Genomic DNA, 19,549 nt, shown 5'->3' with positions numbered 1-19,549 from the left:
GCATCTTTTCTTTTATTCGAAGAGCATTTAATAAAGTAAATTATGTTTTAGTAGGAAAGAAAGCGGATGCAGACAGGTTCTCTTGTCGTACGAGATAATAAACGAATCTTTTTTTCAACTGGTATAAAGTAACTTGTACGAGAGGGATCAAGTTATCATAATCCACGTTAGAATATTTACAAAGGGGGACATTTCTGAGAGAAACAGTAATATTTTACAGAGAAATATTTAATTTTGTTATATTTTTTACTCCATTCGTAACTAGTTTTACAGAGTGTTATTATAAATTATGGTCCTATTTATAATTAAAATTATAATGACAAAGTTGAATGCGGAATTATGAGAAAATAGTAGAAGATAATTTTGTAATCAGAACGTTTTCACAAATATAAATATAATATCGCGAATGATAATGAACGGTGATTATGATTTTGAAGTTAACGAATGGGAAAACAGCGCCTTAGAGAAAGGAACATTTGAGCGTGATTACGTTGATCGTTAGACCGGGGAATCACTGAATCAGTACAAGGGTTTTTCCAGTTTGTTGCATGTTACTCGAGTTGCGAAATAGTATCGTAATACGTATGACATATATTATAAAAAATATACGAAATATTTAAAGTAAAATACCTATTATGATACTGCTAATAATAATAAGCCAATAGTCGATTACATTTAAAAACAAAAGTTACAATTACAATGTTCTTCAAAAGCATGCTTCGTTCCAGAAATAAAGTTGCTGCAAATTTTTGACCGAGAATGTACAATCGTAGGACATTCGGACATTTCAGTTTCGTTCGGACATCGTCCAATTACCAAGGATGAAGAAAAGAAGAAAAACTGAAAGAGGAAAGGGAAAGGGAATAGAAAAAACGAAGAAGAAAGAGAAAAAATGAAGAAGGAAGGGAAAACTAGGGAGAGGAAGGTAAGTATATTTGGCGAATGAATGAAGATTCGGGTGTTGGAGGTTGGCTAGGCGATGGAAATTCCGCGAACGTTCCTAGTCATCGAGTGACATCGAGGAGTATCGAGAACGTAGCCCTCGAGCTCGTTGTCAACCTCGTCGTTGTATTCGACGTCGTACGCGTCGTAGTCGTCGGCATCTTCCTCGTCGTCACTCTCTTTGATGATCCCGAGCCTCTTCGCGACGTTCTTCACGTTGTTGATGACCTCCTCTTGCACCAGATTAAAGCTCATCGCCAGCAAAGCAATTCCAAATAACAAGTACAACGAGCAAACCGCGATCCCTTTGTGTGCATCCAGCTTGTACGCTGGAACGAAGTCACCGAATCCTGCAAATCAAATGTGCACTTCCAGTATCATTTTCGCTTTTTGCCTTTTCTTTTACTTTATCGGCATGATTCTTGTAGTCGGGAAGCACAGAGGGAGCACGTTATTGTGTTCCTGGTTTTTTGTTTTACTTCCTACGTTGCTTCCTACGTAGTTTTAGCGTACCGCGTCGTGCAAGCGAGTGCTCCTATATAAGACTGTATAATATTAACTTAAAAATAATAATAGTTCTGTAATATTGAAAATAATCGCATAATAATTCTTTAAATTTTCTAATTCTATTAAATTTTATATATAACATCGATATCTATAAATTTCCAGTGGATGATGCATGTACAATGACGAAAAGGTAAACGACCTTTCGGTGTGCAAAGGGTGAATGAACCTCTCATGCGTCTGAATCGAATGACAAGTGTTTAGAGAAGTGTGGAAGTTATCGAGTGGCTATTTGGGACGAGAGGCTCAATTAGGTAGAACTTTTGGCAGGAAAAGGTGAGAGAGAAATAATTAATGCATGCGTGATGCGATTTGGGAATGTCGCAGAATCAAGAGACAACTTTTATTCGATTCCAACAATGGAAAAGACGAATTTAAAATTACAATAAAACATAAAATGTTTTCTAATTGAAATTTCATCAAATGTTTCGGAATTTTGAAATTAGCAAATGCTGCGAAATATTATTAGAATAATAATTTAATACGTATAATAATCATGATAATTTAAAACCCAAATGCTGCTAATGTGCTGATTAATTTAAAAAAAAGAAACGAGAATTTTATTGAGTTTCAAAGGCGCAAGAAGTAACAAAGCAGAAGAAATTGTTCAATTTCATAAAATGCTTCAAGCTACATAACGTTATTTAAAATCTTTAAGTCGAAGCCGTAGACACAAGCAAGATGTAATTCAAACGCCACACAGTGTAAAAATTCTAATTAGATAATTAAAAGAGAGAAAGAAGTTGTTCTGAGAGCAAAAAGTTGTTCTAATGAAGCAAAACTTGGCAGAACGAAGGAGATGAAAATGTTCATCAAGTTTTATAAACTTCTGTAAGGCCGTTAAATTAATACCACGTACAAAGTAAAGTTTAATAAAAATATTAAATTATCAACTAATTAAATACGAAAAACATACGAAATAAAAACAGAAAAGAAGAAAAGCTGTACTAACCTATGGTAGTGAGAGTAATAAAGCAAAAATATGCAGAATCGAGGAATGGCCAATGTTCCCAAGCGCTAAATAAGAAAGCGCCACCAAAAATGTAACTAACTACCAGGAAGACGCATAACCATATTGGTACCGGCTTTATTGGCTGCCTTTCCTGATCCTCGTTTACGTGATACTCATAATCTGAGTCAAAATCGTCTATGTATACTTGTCTGTGTGCAGAAAATCCAACCGAGGACATTATATCCGATGGCAATGTGTCTCTTCTGTAAGAGCGAGCTTCATCGAAAAACAAGAAGGAAAAACAAAATTTATTATAACAAACAGCTATAAATAAACACAAATTCGAGACGAAATAAAGATATAGATAGGAAACAAGAGGTTGCAAATATTCGCATAGAAATTGTTATGATTTTAAAAAGATAAATAAATGTATCGAAATAAATAGAAACATGATAAAATATATTATGGAAATAAGCGAGTAATGTAAGAAATGTGAGATATAAATATGCGAATACAAATGTGACATGGATTAGAATATAAATTTAGAAAAATAGAATTTGTAACATAGAAAGATGAATAAGGATTTAAGGACAAAAAGAAATATTAAGACGGATTACAGAAGTAACTGAATAATAGAAGAATTAAACAAATTTAGAAGAAGTATAAGTTAGAAAATTAATTAGAATTAAATAATTTAGAGAATTAGAGAATAAATTAGAGAAAGTTTCACGAAATTCAACTTGAAAATGTTAATTAGAAAAATAAATCTAACGAGTGAAATTGGAGAAAGAGAAATTATTTACCAGTGGGATAATTAGTTTTGTAACGTCTACTTTTTGAAAACTGGGACCTTCTGGAATTCTCTAGTTCCAAGTAAGCGGGCGACGGCCGTAAAGGCTGTGCCAGGTTCGTCCTGTAGTTGCTAGTCGCACCTTCCATGGATAAGCATCTTCTGGGCAACGACCTCGTCACTAATGGCGCTTGTTTCTCCACATTTTCCAGGGTTTCTGCCGCTTCTGGTTCCACCCGAGATTTGCTTGTATTGCCCACTGCAAATGAAAGAGTCATATTTATCAGACAGGGAATTAACCATCATTCCCTCTTCCTATTTTCATTTCTTTTCTTAATTTGAAATATTTCATAAATTTTCTTTCCTTCTTTATTATTATATATACGAATATAGAATTGTCCTGACAAAGTTCTACCGGAGAAAAACAAAGTATTCCGAATTCTAAATTATATATTTATTTATATTATTATTAAGTTGAATGTTGAATTTGACTGACCGATATAATTTTCCTTTAAATTTTCTTATATCGTCAATTATCGGTCGCGTTAAAGGAGAAGAAATTTGCTATAAATCACGTATATTCAATATTGACAAGATTAATAAATTATATCATAAATATTACGTATATTTATATTATAAAACTATCTTAAAGTATATTAATTACGTTATAATTTATATTTAATTCTGGACTGATTATTTTTACAACTCACAGTCACTTTTGTCTTCAGCGGAAGAATGCCAGCGTCGTAATTCATCCTCCAAATCATCCAATGCATATTGGTTGCACAAAACCGGAGAACGATCAGTGTCATTCGGCGAACGCATTAGCAACTTCCTGTCTAACGATTGCGTCGTCATCTTGGGGCTAGCTAAACGCAATCGTCATTTAGAGATGTTTCTTTCTTTCATTTTCCCATAGATAATTTCACGGAATGTGATTCAGATACCTCTGCTCGATTTTACCATCGGCAAATCCGAATATCTGGACACTGTCGCGGACTTAAATCCAAAATTTGGATTTGCTGACGATGGATAAAACGGTCTCTTGAGTTCCGAATCTTCGTATCGACGTGCATTGTACCTCGATCGAAGCAAAGAAAACAAAAGAAGAAATTATTCTAGATATATTTTTTTTAATTAAATAATTTTCTCTTTATTTATATTTAAGGAATCTTCTCTAAAGAAAATTTCTTTTTATCTAAATTCTCTATCGAACGCTTTATCAAATAATAAACGACACGTCTTTTCGCTATCGTCATATCAAAAACAAGATTTCAAGAATCTATGTGATTAGGATATTACATTTAAATACAACGAGAAAATGAAAAGTACATAGCATACTTATTATCTACGTCAAAGTACGATGATCTGGCCAAGGTTTCGGACAAACCCAGAGCTGAGTCTGCAGATCTCTGGCTCACCCTAATGGATCTTCCAAAGCCACCCCTGCTTCCGCCGTATCGCCTTTCCAAAAGTATGTTTTTATTGCGCGTATTTGTTACAGAATATTATAGTTTTACGAAGAAAATGCCGATGTTTATGCATTTATGTAAAATTTAAATATGCCAATATATGCAAAATATAAGTACAAAATGTATAGAAAAGAATGTTGAAAGTAAACCACTGGTTATAAACATTTAGGTTTTTATTTCCGTAATTGTGCTCAAAAAAGTATTCACGAGTTAAATAAATACCCTGGTTGTTTCATGGAATATGATCTGACGAAGTGGCTTCTTGGTCGCCTTTTTCTTGGTGGTTTCGTGCATATGTAACAGCAAACTCTCCAGTATAAAAATCTAATGACATAATAAAGATAAAAGAAACAATAATTAAAATAATAAAACATCCATATAGACAAGACTCTTTTTTACAGTGATTGTATATTTTAATAAAATCTGAGGAACGTAGAATAATTTGAGAAATATTTACGTAATTAGTTGCTTTTCTCTCTTTCCTCGACATTTTCATCTGCGTCTTCATTTTCCATTCGTTGCTAACGTGCTTTCAAATCTCTCGTGACGCTAATTCGTAGAAAAATTCGATAATATATACGTATATTTAAATATATCGACCGTATATTTAAATATACATTAGAAATTGGTTGTTTTAGCATCGAAAGCATTAGAAAGTATAAATGCACGCAATCGTTTACCTGAAACTCGAAGCCATAATATCGCCAATGTTGGAGAGGCAAAGCAACATGAGGGGAATCCCAACGATAGCATAGAATATGGTGACCACTTTCCCGTTCTTAGTCTTCGGCGCGATGTGACCGTACCCTAGAGTCGAGGAACGCTCGATTAGCCTTGCGTAATTTCCCCGCTCACGTAATGCGCAATTAATCCTGTTAGGTCGAAAATTACGGGCGTAATTTTCACTTGATCTGCGCCTACCTTTCTTACAGCCCATAATTTACGTGACAATAATATAATAGTATATGCAATATTATTTTCACTTTGCTACACAGAATATTTCAATCTATACTAAAATATTAATTATTATCCGAATTACCGTTATTTATCTTTTATTTGAAATCTAGAAAATTTGGAATTTTCCGATGGGACATTTAATAACGATATTTTTTAAAAATATTGGTAACTTGCAGATATTTAATTCAGAATTTCATTGTAATTTGTAAAGTAACAATTTTTTAATAATTTCGAAGTCTTAATTAAGTTTTGTGTTAAGATATGTCTCCGATTTACAATGCCAGTCGTAAGCTTAAAATGTTCCTAGATAAAAGAGCTATAAGCTTGACAAGTTCCTTTAAAAATTGTAATTGATTCTCGTAATTCCGCGTGACTTTTAAAATATTCCCAGCGATATACGATATATTCCAACAACACAAAAATCCCCACGATTCACCTTTAATTTACTTTTACACGCTTCGAATCGAAGGTTGCAAGTAATTAATGTCATTATTCAAACTTTTCAAGGAACGAGCCTCGTGTTCTCAACCTTGTTCAAATATTTCCAGGGTCAACACGCGTAATACTCGGAAGGATCATCAAGGTTGTCTCAGCCTCCACCAATTTCGTAACAAGAAATGTTTCTTCGTCTCCTATAGTCTGGGTCAAGGTCACTGCTTCATTATACACGTTTTTTACAATCACCGTAGCAAATCCTAATCGCGCGTTTTGCTATACACGACATCCGAGGATTATTTAATTTTGATGGTAAATTCAATTTTAAAAATCATCGAATTTTAGTTTTAGAGATATAAATTGAATCTTTATTCATTTAGAACGTTTCAGAAAACTGGAATCAACTTTCACGAGCGTTACTCATAGTTCTCATAATACTCGTGGAAAGCAAAAAGGTGTTAATCACATTCTAAAAATTATTTGAGAGCGAAGCGTATGAACATGTTTTCGCTTGCTTTTGGCGAGTATTACATGCTTCGGAAGTACGGGACCAATTTTCGAAAATATCCTATATATCGTAATTTATAACGTCTTTAACGCCAAGTGTTACCGAGACAGATTTCTATTTTTTACTGCTTCTTCTCTTGTTCTTGTCCTTTTTTTTTCTTGTACTTTTTAATTGCTCTAATTAACGATCGAGAAAGAACGAGAGCAGGAAGATGGAGAAGATTGAGCGCATCCGCCGGAAAGGGACGAGGATCGATCGATCGAACACAAAAGAGGAGCGGATGTTCCAGCTGGATTTCGGAACGCAACTCGGTCACGCGTTATAAGCCTTTGTTCGTTGGTCGATTTTTCGCGATGCATTATAACCAGATTCCTCGAGGAGAGATCGAAATTTCGTGCCATTACGAACGTCACTCTTTGCCATTGTTATTTTGTACGCCCTGGAATCTTTCTAGTCTTTTCAATTCTCAAATTATTTGGCAGTCACAAATTTTTGTCTCTAATTTGTCGTATTAATGAATTTACTATGTTATTATTTATTAATCTGTTATTTATTAAGAGTAAGTTTAAGTGTATATGATAATCTAGGATATATCGAGGTTACATGAGAGTGTGAATGAGAAATCTATGTAAATTAGGCTCCTTTTGCAGCCGGCAGCAAAAGATGAATATATTATATTGTATATGGGGTGTTCGCTTTATTACCAGCCAGCGTTTTTCTCGTAAACGATCAGTAGGAGGAAGAAACGAAAGAGGAAAAAGATGAATGGTTTAAAGCGAACTACATATTCGCGGTGATATTTCTTTCGCGCAAAAATGCATGTGTATTTTGTACATAATGCACGTGATATTTTTTTAGGTGGAAATCTTCCTTATTTTTATTGAATTTATATATTATTTTCATTATATACCATTATATACTTTTTTCACGCAGAATAATCAAAATTACTAGAAACTTTTTAATTGGAATTTTAAATTACGTATATTCAAGAATCGATAAACAAGAACGTACAACGAACGAATGAATCAACTTTCAAGTGATTAGATTTTTACTAATGCTCTGTCGATTTTGGAAAGAATCGATGTTTACATTTATATTACAGACCGATGGTATATCATCGAACAATAATTACTTTGATTTTTCTTCACCGCGCGCCGCACTGTGGCGGTGTTACAAAGAATTTTCCCATCGAACCTAACGAATTTAGGTGTCCCCTTTCGTCGTGGAACGATGAAACGGTTAATCGACGAGATCGTTGGTCGGCGACACGGCGCAAAAATCAAGGAAAACGAATTACGAGACGCTGCCGGCTTCCTGTCCCGGAGGAAAAGTGAATTTCCTCGATGGTTGGAACAGCGTTCTTCGTGAAAATGACCTTGATCATTGGATTTTCGTTCGACCGTGCCTTTTTTCCCCCAAAAAAACAAGGTTACACCCGACCGCGACAAACGTCGCTTCCAAGAGCTCGACCATTTTCTTTCATCTAGAAAGATTGATTTCCTCTAACGTTTAACGTTGCCTGATTTTATCACGACGCGGTGTTAAATGAAATACGACCGTTCAAAAAGTTTTCTATCTTCCACGAAAGTTTTGTTTAAATGCAGAAACTTTGGAGATGGTTAATAACGAAGAAAAGTGACGATGGAGGTTGGTGAAGAATAATTGGCACGTCCTTTTTACGGGTTTCTTAAATATTTGCAAGTGTGTGTGTGTATATATATATATAAAGTAATAGTATATTTCATTGCTTGCCTTGTGACGCATTGCAAAGGGGTTTATAAACTTTCACGTATTTCTAGTTACAAATTCTTACACGCTACCTTATTAAGTTACTTAACTCTACTTATCAGAGTTATGTAATTTTAAACGTCACACCGATATATACGTTACACGTAGAAATAATTCCATAATAAGTAGGTATGGTACGTAAATCTAACAAGGAGCAAAAATTCTTACATATTACATCAACTTTCTTTACATTATTAATCTACATTATTAAGATTATTAAGATTTATGATACATAGCGAAAAAACGGAATATTCAATAATGGTAAATATTTACGGTATGCATAACGTATTCGCATATATGTAAAACAAGCGAGCGGTTCGCAACACACGACTCGCCATTTTCATATAAGAATAAAAAAATTGCTATAGTGATTAGGTTCAGGAGTCGAAGACAATGCAGACGTCCTTCGAAGAACAACCGACGAAGTAGCGTGAAGGAGTGTTACGCCATTTCGCTGGATCTTGTCCAAAGAAAGAGGTCAGAAAACCACCTGTAACGAAACCCACTTCCCCTTCTCGAATCGGTGGATTTTCCCAGATCGAAGGACAGGCACGAGAAACGCTGGTTTCGGTGCAATGCAATGCGCCCACGTGCTCAACTCACGTTACCTAACACGTTACGTTCGCGCATTTCTATGTTTTGGTTTAAGTAGCGTTTTAAAGAATAACGATTAAGGCCAATGTTACCTTTTATCCTTAATATAAATCGTCGTAAGACAAAATAGTTTAATTATTATTACGAATATACAATACATGTATCTCTCAGTTTTCGTTCTGCCTTAAAATTCTTTCTCTCATTCACCGAACTATCAATATTTTCTAATATTTTCAATCTCCAAGTTCATCAATTTTATTTTCTCTCAAAATTTGCATGGAATCATTTTAATTAGAGTTTTTTTTTTAAATACATTTCATCGGTCAACTTTTTTCGAGCTTCTTTTTCAATGTTTACTTTATCTTTCAATTCTATTCAAACTTGGGACGAATAGTCTCGTTCTTTGATTTTCTCAATTTTTATTTCCCCTTCGATATCGTACTTGCAAATTTTCAAACAATATTATTCTGTTTCATATTTTCATGAAGCTAATTATTAGTTTGTGCATCTATTGGAAAATCGAAGGTACAAAAATCTACAGAGTACATGTAATATACAAAAACATATAAAATATTCAAACTATAGTACTCGCTATAATATTCAGTATGAAAACAATTGTCTATCATAGTTGTTTCTTTGCAATTATATTTATACTACCTACTTTAAATATTTATAGATTTTTTCCACTTCTTGTTCCTTTTGTGTCCTGAAATTTCCCATAAATGTATAAAAGTCCACACCGTCGTATCCATTTCTCGTACGTACAATCTTTCAAACGAATATTCTTCCCCTGTTCGATCCCCGATCTTCTCGATTCTCGTTTTGCCTTTCAGCTTGCTCATTATTCATTTTCGCATCAAATTTCTAACATTCGCCTCACGCTCAACGCTAAGCAAATATTCCAGCATCAATTTCCTCGCGTCAATTTACAGATTGAAACCTCTAAGCCCTCTAAACGATCCTAATCCGCGTAACGAGAACACCTGCGATTAAAACGGGCGGCACAAGGGGTGATTCACCCTCTGACGAAAACTGTTGATCCGAGATCGCTATCGAAGGGACCTCGAAACGAGCCACGCGGTGCGTTCACCTTCCAACGGTGCATATATAAAGACGGGATTCGCTTTCACTCTCGTTTTAGTCGACCGTCGGCGATATTAACCGGTGAAGCTGTCCAAAGCAACGACCAGACGAAATCCACGCCTTCTCGTGGGACGATGGCAACCTTCTTTCTCTTTTGTTGCGTCGCTATTGCGACGGTGGTCGCTGAAGAAGATGGGTGGGCATGGAAGCGCAGAGACGAACAGGAGAGCGACGTCGATAGAACAAGGTGTGTTGAATTTTTGGGGCCTCTTCCTTTTCGATCGAATGCAAGATGTGGATTGTAACGTATTTGGCGGAGTTTGATATTTTTTAGAGACGAGATGCAAACGTTTCGCATCGAGGTGAAAGTATTAAATATTTGATTTGGTATTTGCTGAGATGTCGTAACGTGGAATTTTAACGTGGAAAAAGAAAACGAAAGATCCAGGTAAATTGATAGGTAGAAGGATGCGATTGAAATACGAGTTTGAAAGTGGATGCTATAATTTACTAAGAGCAACATAGATTGGTGTTAGAATCTTTCTTTATACGCAATCGAGAATTTGATTCGATATTTAAGAATCTGACGTCGCAGCATGAATCTGTTTAAATGGAAGATGCGAGTTCTCGTCGGAACTTGTAACGTAAGAGCGTTCTGAAAAAGGCTCCAAGATACAGCACATCCACCTCTTGATCATTCCGCTAGCTTCCGTTTTTCAATTTCAATTTCTCTAGCCAACAATTAAGATAATAACTTTAAATATCTTTAAAAACTTTTTACCCTTTTGCTCTGCGCAAAAGAAGAAGAAGAAGAAAATAGAAAATCGGAAGAAAATTGTTCATCGGAGTTATTTGTTCAGTTATAGGTACCAGGTGAACGAGAACCCCGAGGATCTCGACCACGAAAGACCTTTGGTAGGATTTAGACCACAGAGCACCGGACCTTACGGTTCCAACAGTAGACCCATTGTGTCACCGTCGTATCCTGGCAACAAAGAAGTTCTTGTTGGTCCTGGTGGACCAACGGGCATTATAAAAAGGTATTTCGTATCTTTTCGCTGTTTTCCAACCCAGTAAGTCTTTTTTCGTCGTTCGCGTCTTCCACGTTGATTGGCTTTGTACGATCGAATGATCTCCACCACTGTTGGATTTTATGAAAAGCGGCCAAACATTCGGAGTTACACGATCCGTGGGTTGGATCGGATTTAGGTTGGATTTGGGTTTGGTTTGAGTTCGATTGTTCAACTCTGTTACGAATATCGGCGGCTGGAGAATATTTGAGCACATTTCGATATCGGGCTTTGTCGGGAATCGATCGAATCTGAATTTTTAGTACGCCAATGACAAACTGAAAAGTAACGTATAATAGAGATTTAAGCGCTTTCGATCACGTGGAAAAATGATGTATTCGAGTAAAAATAAGAGAAGAACGTATACACGCAGGGTTTTCCACCTAACTTTATCACTATTGCATACATATATGTATATTACTCCTTTTAAACTGTAAAACCTTTTAGCAGATTAAAATCTACTTGTGAAATATTTTCTGGAAATACTAAATTCTATCGGTTTCCTGATTAAATGCAGGATTGAAACTGCAAAAAGCTTAAACCATTATATCGCTTAAAGAAGCAACCGTTGAATAATATTTACTTTTACTTTAACCTGCGCAGACCTTCCTACACCGCAAATATCGACGATGGCGAGTTAGAAAACGGTTTCGTGCCATCGTGGGTGAAGGACGATCCTCGATATAGAGAATACGACACTTGCAAATGCAGATACAGCTTCAATTGCCCCTCTAGCGGATTGAAATTTGTAAGAAATATGGAAAAATGACCGATATCTTTGAAACTTTACAACTATGTGCTTATTAATTTTTCTAATAATTTTTTTAATCAGGGAAGCTGTTCCAAGGATAAAAAATATTGCTGCTTCAATAGCAGAAAGTATCCAGCGTTGGTTTCCGGACAATACGGACAAGGAAACCGTCCTTCGTATCCGGTACCATTTTATCGATATTAAGTTTTTACCGAAATCTAAGTTTTTGAAGTTTTTGAAGAAGAAATCCAAGTTTCGAATTGCGAAATGAAACGTTCAAATTTCTATGGTTCCAAATGAAGTGTAAATAAAATACAATGATAGCAAAATCAAAGATTCGAAAAATTTAGATTTTCGAAAAAAGAGAAAAGAAAAGAAATACGTCTGTACTCGAAAGAATAATCTATAACTAGACTGCGGATATTTATGCAAGTTCATATTTTTATGAACATAATTACAAAAAATAGAAGTACGGTAAACAATTGTTTCCATTACCGAATATGATAGCGAGTATTACAGTTTGAGTATTTTATACGTCTTTGTATAGTATACGCAATCTATAGATTTTTGCACCTGCAATTTTCCAATAAAAGCATAAAAATCTGCAGCCTATTTATGACTTTAATTATATCGGTTAACTTTAATAATGTTTACACAAATTCCAGGGTGGTCCTAACAAGTACGGACCAGCGACTTTCGTGCAATCGCCGAACAATTATGGTAATCGAAGACCCCAGGGGAGTTTCACTGGCGCTAACAGATATCCTGGAAATTACCATTTTCCAGGGGAAAATCCGGAGCCCTATCCACGACCTCATAGCAATCCTTACGAGCAAAATTACGATTACAACGACTTTGATATTTACAGTCGGTCCTTGAAGAAAAATCAGACGCAAAACGCTAACGCGGATGAAAAAGTTTAAGCTCCATTTACACGAGGCCTTCAACGGCAACCTTTTCTCGCCTGATCGATCTTCCGATGGTTCTTCGCGTATTTCGTCTTATAAATTCTTAATAAGATCGATCTGCCTGAACGAAGAGTTGGATTGAAAGAGTTGGACAACGTATGAGAGGAAATTATTAAGAAATGCCGTTGGTGTAATTCAGGGCGTTTTTAAGATGTTTCTGAAATTGTTAAAACTGCCAAGATATTTGTCAAATTTTCATAGAAAGAATATTTGAATCAGAGAGATATCTAGCGTTACTCGATACTCGTATATGCGTAGTTTTAAATATTATTCATAATTTGTATAGATACTCTTTGGGTATTTGTTTTCGAATATTTTTTAGATAGTTTGTTTATAGGTAGAATTGGAATACGCATGAGTGAAATAGTGTGCAATTTTTCTATAGAAATCGATGATTTACAATGTGATTGAATATCAAAGGGAAAAATTATTTTAACAGATTGTTCTGAAGGAAATGAGATATTTCCAGAAGCATATACGGTATTCAAAAAGTAGACATTTTGTTGTCAACCTTCTATGTGACTCGAAAATACTCATGTATCTATACAATTGCCTTTAATTCTTATTTATCTATCATCCGACACGATTTATCTGACATTGTATTTCATCTATTACTCGTCTGTATTGTATTTATTTTTATCTTGTTACTTCTTTATCGAAATTTACTAACACGATTCGTTTAATGCTCACGTACGTATTTATAATTTTTAGATTTTATTTTATCTATCTACTTTACTTTAGTATTTTATTGATATAACGTTTTTTTGTAAAATGATATGGCAATTATCAGTACCAATTTTCAAATCAAAATTTTAATTTCAGTTTTCGATAATTGATCAAAACTATGACTTTTCTCGTGTCGCGAATAAGCAATGCATTATGGTTATAGAAAGTTAATATAAGTATTTCAGTTAAATTAAAAAAGTACGTAAAAATGGAACGTAATTTTAGACGAGCATGAAAATTCATGAAACATTTCTCTTTATTTTTAGCCACGGAATCCGCTGTCGTGGCTCCGATCTAAAAATTATCGAACTTCCTGTTTTTAAAAGAGCCACGAAGACTTTAAACACTTTTAACAAGATACCAAAGATCGTATGTATATACCTTTAAACCATGGAACAACGCTCTCTTTTCATTAAACTTATTCGATATTCGATATGTTATAATATAAATTTCGTATAATAAATATGATAATCGATGTCACGCGAGATCATCGTTAAGAACATTTCTTCCATTTCTATGAATTTTCCCTGCTTCTTTTACCTATCAAGATTTCTTATGCCACTGCTATTCAACCACTAATATTCAAAGTATAGTATTCGTTATAGCACTCGTTTTAGTGAAAAATAGACTTCCTATTAAACCTTCCTCCTAATATCTTCGCTCTTGTCGATAACGTTCTTCGTTGTTAAGGAAATAACTATTAAAGAAAATTAGGATAGTTTATGAAAATTATTAAAAGTATGAGAATTAATTATCTCTTGAAAATAAGAAAAACTAAATGATTACGATCGATGGTTTAGATATGAAGATTATGATAGATAATTGTCTGGTGAAGATGAGCGAAACGAAATGATTAGTCTTACCGATGGTAGTAATGACGACGATGGAGTAAAAGAGAGCGCCGGCAAAGGTCCATTGGATGTCATCCTCACCCTCGCTGCCATCCCAACCCTCTTTCTCCATCATGCACACGAGGTTGTTCTCAAAGCTCTACGAAGAAAAGTAGCGGGAAAGTGATGGCGGAGGAAATTCGAGTTCGATCTCTGGTCACCGAACGTGGATGAGATGGCCCGGTACCTTTAATTCACGTAACGCTTTGTCCGTCCAATTTTCACGAATCAGAACCTCTACCTCCTTCGTGATCTTCCATAGCTGCTCTGCCACGTTCCCTCTGATGTCTTTAATGCTCTTCTTGATCTGGATAAGAGAAAAAGACAGACAGACAGAGAAAGAGAGAGAGAAAGAGAGACGGAGAAAGAAAAGAAGAAAACTAAAGAAAGGGAAAAGGGGATGAACGATAAAGGGAATTGGAACGAGAATTGTAAGAGGGGAAGATAAAGTGACGTTATTTAGGCTGAGACAAATTGTGCGTTTATTCTTATTTCTGTATTTCGCTGTTGTTAAATGATAATGAAAATGGAAGTGTTTTCGTTTTATTCGATGTCTTTGTCGCGGAGATATCGCGTCGTTAGGTTTTATCGAAATAAATGGATTTAATGGTAGAAGAAAAGAACGACGGAGCAGCAAAGTTTAAACAGGAGAAGAAAATGAAGTGAGAAACGTAGAGGAGCGGAGGAACGTAAGAAGGTATAACTGAATGAATGATAATAGAGTACTAGAAAAGAGATTAAAATAGGAGAAAAGAGATGGCGAAGGGTGAAATATATCTCGAGTTCAAAGAAGAAAAATTGCCGAAACGGAATTTTTATCGAAGAACCTTCGGTCAGCCAGGATTTTTCATACAGAGAGAAAAAGGGTACTTTAATGACCGAAAAAATAACAGAAATAACAGAAGAGGGGATTAAACGAGCAAAAGATTAAGAAAAAAGATTAAACAAGATGAAAGATTTAAAAAGAAGACATCCGATCGTAATCGGAGTTCGAAGAAAGCAATTAAAATTATGCGATTAACTATTATCAAAAGGAACCCAAGAAAGGAAAAGAAATTAGAAATATGTGAACAACGTAGAACATAGATATCAAAAAATTAGCAAGAAAGAAACGGAAAAACGTCGCTGGGCATAATATAGCCAGGACTAACTCCACCATGAACCAGATACTACTTTTTCCCTGAAACCTCTACAAAAGAACATCGTAAAAACGAAACATTGCAAATCTTCGCCGAGAGGAAAAAATAAAAATAGCGTTTAAATCTCGACTTTTATTTTACCGACGTACGTAACGATATAACATATGATAATTAGTCGACGAATATTTATGCTCTGGTGAAAAATTGAAGAATGCAAAAATTCGCATAATACGCGAAAATAATATATTTAAAGTGCGCTCGTTATAACGTAGTGCTCGTTATAGTCCACTCTAGAAGGTAAAACGACTCTCTGGATTTAATTTCTTCGGTTGCATTCGTAAAAATACGCTCGGTCTGGCAATAAGACACGCGATAATGTATAAGCGAGTTTGAAAAAATAGAGATTCAACGCAGTTTCTAAAACGAGATATTCAATTCCACTCGTAATAAAACGCCGTATTTTAACAGATCTCAACGACGTTGCATCGTTACCACGAAAAGTATCTATCGCGCTATCGACTTTAAACAAAAAGGGAAAAAGCGACGTTCGGACGGGTGTTAATTGTTTCGGAAAAATTATAACGATTCGACGATTTACTTTGCTCGGCTATCCGAGGCTTATTCGTTGTACGTAAAATCGGTTTCGTAAAGAGGGAATAAGGGAATTAAAATTCGATGTATCTACCTCTTTCTCGTGGGTGGCCTCGAGGGCCTCGAACGCGTACGCGCCGATCAGACAGTAGAGCACGACCAACGAAACCAACGACACGTGGGAAAAAACGCATCTGAAGAACTTCCACAGGAAACGTAGAAACCTGATGCACTTGGAGGGCTTCTCGGCCTCGACCATCAGCTCGAACGCTTCCGGTCGCGAACGCGGCATCGTGCTTTCCGTTTCGGAGCACGTTCTCTTCCTTCACGCGCTTTCACCGCGTTTCTTCATCTTTCTTCCAATTTCTCTCTTTTCTCCTATACGTCTCTTGATATTTTTCCTCTCACACCATCGAATTTCCACGATATCCAGTCGCTTTATTAGCTACCGTCGTTGCATCCTTTCTTCAGAAGGAAAAGGTATTTCGATGATCCGAAGCTGGATCGAGCGCTTAAAACACTTTTTAAATCGAACGTTCGAGTATTTACGGACAGCGTACTAAATCAGACGTCGCTGTTTTAGCTAAATTTGAGATAGTCGCTCCAAATTTTACATAGTACCATTTTAGATGATTTTTACGTACGTTTTGGAATCATTTTAAAGATTTTAGATACTAAAATTAATCGAATCGATCGTTTGCGAAATATTTGTCGGACAACAAATCGGTTCCATAAAGTTTGAGAATCTTATTACGTACATTAGCTCGTAAATGCGAATTTGATCGCGTCGTAATTTTCAATACGTATACACAGAAGCTGCAACGATAATAGGGAATAAAATCGTAAGAAATTCTTCCGTATGCCGGTGTATGCGATCTTCTAATTAAATTACAGCCTGTCGAAGACGGGCAAGTTTGCCGGATACGTTTCGGGGCTAGCGTATGTACAATACACGGCGATTATTTTAACAACTAAAGTAAACGCATAGCTGTTAGGAATCGCTGACCACGGAGAGACACCAGCGTGTACATTTTACATAGCGAACCATGTCGCGAATCGTAGAATTAATATCTTTGGAATAAGATGTAACGTCGCATTCGAAGAAAACTGAAACAGGCGTCTCGAGTATTCTCGAGGCGATCGACAATTACGATAAATTAATAGATCATCAAATATAAGAAACAAATCGGCGAATGTATCTGCGAGCATATTAATTAACGATCTATCTTTTATGGTGTAAGAAGAGAGACGGCTTATACCGATATCGATCTAAAAGAAGGACGATGGTAGAGCATAAAAATTTACTTGGCAAGATGCGTTTGATTTATCTTCCTCTTATTCGAGTTCCGTTAAATCGGTGGGAAAGCGATCTAGGCGCCTATACGATCTCTCTTATATCGCGTCTTACCGTTATCAAAAATACCGCGTTAACTAAATATCTCAAATTATATTAGATTAAATGTAAAATTAATCGAAAAGATAAAAATCTCCGAATCGCGATAGTAGTTGGGCAAGTTATTTTTTATTAGTCGACCGATAAATAGTATGAAAATCATTGAAAGTAATTATTACAGTCGTGCGAATTATATATTTGAAGTTAAACCAAAGATTGTTGCAACGATATTATTATCCCATTATCATTGACGCGCGTGGCAAGACCGACTTTACACGTAGAAAATTATGGCTCGATCTATCGGTACGGAGATACGATTTATATATGGAGATAAGATTTGAAAAAGGGCTCGAAATTATATTTTATACTGAAAGCATCGGTTCTAAAAAAAATCCCATTACATTGTCCGTTGATAGAGGTAAAAAATTACATTTCATACTGAAAGCATAAATTTTCGAAAATTCAATTACATCGTCCGTATATATGTATAGAGATAGAAAATCACATTTTACACCGAACGCCATTAACTTTAAAGAACACCACGGCATTATTTGTTATGGAAATATAGAATTACAGTTTGCATAGGAAGCGTTGATTCTTTTTGCTTCTTTTAAATTGCATTGCATCGTTCGTGCGTCTACGAGGACACGAAACCACAAAGAAATACAAAAATTATGGTTTATCGCGATTTTGATACTTTGTTTCTATCGTAATTCCGATATTTCGAGAGTTCCATTCCTCCGAACCTACGTACACGAATCAAACATTTTTCATTCGTTCAACTATATGCGCATTCTTGTAATTTTGCATTCTTTATATTTAAACGATTTACGTTTAAAACGCTCGCGACGTTTAAATTTCGTATCTTAATATTTTACACTCGGAACAGCTATAATATTTTACCAAGATAATAGTAATAATTCGTCTAAGCGAACCTCATAGAGAAATTGTTATTCGCGTGAAACGTCGTTAATAATTTTACTTCGTTTTTATCGAGATACGCCTGTTAAACATCGCGGTATATCGAGTTCTTTATCGCGGCGTTGGAGAAGCGAAACTAACTGCGGAACTAACGTAAAACACAGGCGTGTTTCGTTCGAGATGGTTGTTCCAAATTTATCCTACCTATGCCATCGGCGAAATTTCGTTTCGAGACGAACCGTCGCGAAGGGTCCATCCACCGAGTCACGAGTCCAAAATATTCCACGAAATTCCTTCTTTGTGAAGAAAAATTAGAAAGTAAATTAGTAGGATAATCGAACCAACGATCAAACGATTAAATCGAAGTTAAAATAAAAAAATTCTGCTTGTTCGTCATCTTGCTCGTATGGATCGATCATGAGGAATTTGTATCTCGATTAATTCATACATATATGTACTCTTGAACCAAGTAACTGGAATTACTAGAACTGTACATTTACAAAATCTTTTTACTTTTAATTTTTTGGTTCAATACTAAATTACAAAATATCGATACAAGTATTTCTGTAGCATTATATCAAAATAATCTGTACAATATATATATATCGCGTACATGGTTCTATCGAGTTAGGTAACCAATTTTCCTTCAGGGGGCTATTTGATATTTGTCTACGGATATCTATCTTACCGACGGCTGTTTTACTCGTCAAAATCTTTATCCGATGTAGAAAATTTTATACCCTTCTCTTTCGTTAACCAAGAGCGGAATAGACGCGACATTAAACGGAACGTCTTCGTGTCTCGGATTACGAAATACCGACCTGCTGGAAAATCACACTGTTTCGTACGCCCTCTTCCATTTCCTACGGCTTACTATCGATCGTTACTATGCAATAGGTCGGTAACGTCGATAAATGCTCTCTTCGTAACCTACTACAGATTTTTCGTTTGAAATTGTGCACTGTACGCATCTTTAGTGACCTGAATTGCACATAATTCAAAATTAAGCTTCTTC

The 19,549-nt window shown here is 35.4% G+C and overlaps 2 protein-coding genes across 2 annotated transcripts; one reads left to right on the top strand and one right to left on the bottom strand.

Annotated features, from left to right (window-relative positions):
- Nucleotides 1-210: 210 nt before the first annotated feature.
- LOC126925128 (uncharacterized) lies at nucleotides 211-19,502 on the bottom strand. The gene is made up of 11 exons (XM_050740402.1): nucleotides 16,315-19,502; nucleotides 14,678-14,797; nucleotides 14,464-14,590; nucleotides 5,401-5,527; nucleotides 4,943-5,044; nucleotides 4,590-4,712; nucleotides 4,196-4,329; nucleotides 3,959-4,117; nucleotides 3,262-3,507; nucleotides 2,459-2,734; nucleotides 211-1,292 (listed from the first exon to the last, which is right to left on the bottom strand). The coding sequence occupies exons 1-11, from the start codon at nucleotides 16,510-16,512 to the stop codon at nucleotides 973-975; spliced, it is 1,932 nt and encodes a 643-aa protein (XP_050596359.1). The 5' UTR covers nucleotides 16,513-19,502; the 3' UTR covers nucleotides 211-972.
- LOC126925156 (uncharacterized) lies at nucleotides 5,838-14,102 on the top strand. The gene is made up of 6 exons (XM_050740468.1): nucleotides 5,838-6,424; nucleotides 10,144-10,332; nucleotides 10,946-11,125; nucleotides 11,759-11,903; nucleotides 11,988-12,089; nucleotides 12,572-14,102. Exons 2-6 carry the CDS (start codon nucleotides 10,220-10,222, stop codon nucleotides 12,827-12,829), a joined length of 798 nt encoding a protein of 265 aa, XP_050596425.1. The 5' UTR covers nucleotides 5,838-6,424; nucleotides 10,144-10,219; the 3' UTR covers nucleotides 12,830-14,102.
- Nucleotides 19,503-19,549: the final 47 nt, after the last annotated feature.

Source organism: Bombus affinis, chromosome 15 (genome assembly GCF_024516045.1).
Source record: "Bombus affinis isolate iyBomAffi1 chromosome 15, iyBomAffi1.2, whole genome shotgun sequence".
Classification (NCBI taxonomy): Eukaryota; Metazoa; Arthropoda; class Insecta; order Hymenoptera; family Apidae; genus Bombus; species Bombus affinis.
The sequence above is the reverse complement of the archived record's forward strand: the minus strand, read 5'-3'. Positions and strand labels throughout refer to the sequence as shown.

What these genes read in the sequence shown, in the direction of transcription:
- LOC126925128 (XM_050740402.1), bottom strand. Translation starts at nt 16,512, where the DNA reads ATGCCGCGTTCGCGACCGGAAGCGTTCGAGCTGATGGTCGAGGCCGAG. An exon ending in AAGCGTTACGTGAATTAAAG is followed by an intron (nt 14,591 to 14,677) that starts GTACCGGGCCAT and finishes TTTTCTTCGTAG; the next exon opens with AGCTTTGAGAACAACCTCGT. An exon ending in GATGGTAAAATCGAGCAGAG is followed by an intron (nt 4,118 to 4,195) that starts GTATCTGAATCA and finishes GATTGCGTTTAG; the next exon opens with CTAGCCCCAAGATGACGACG.
- LOC126925156 (XM_050740468.1), top strand. Translation starts at nt 10,220, where the DNA reads ATGGCAACCTTCTTTCTCTTTTGTTGCGTCGCTATTGCGACGGTGGTC. An exon ending in CCTCTAGCGGATTGAAATTT is followed by an intron (nt 11,904 to 11,987) that starts GTAAGAAATATG and finishes TTTTTTAATCAG; the next exon opens with GGAAGCTGTTCCAAGGATAA. An exon ending in GAAACCGTCCTTCGTATCCG is followed by an intron (nt 12,090 to 12,571) that starts GTACCATTTTAT and finishes CACAAATTCCAG; the next exon opens with GGTGGTCCTAACAAGTACGG.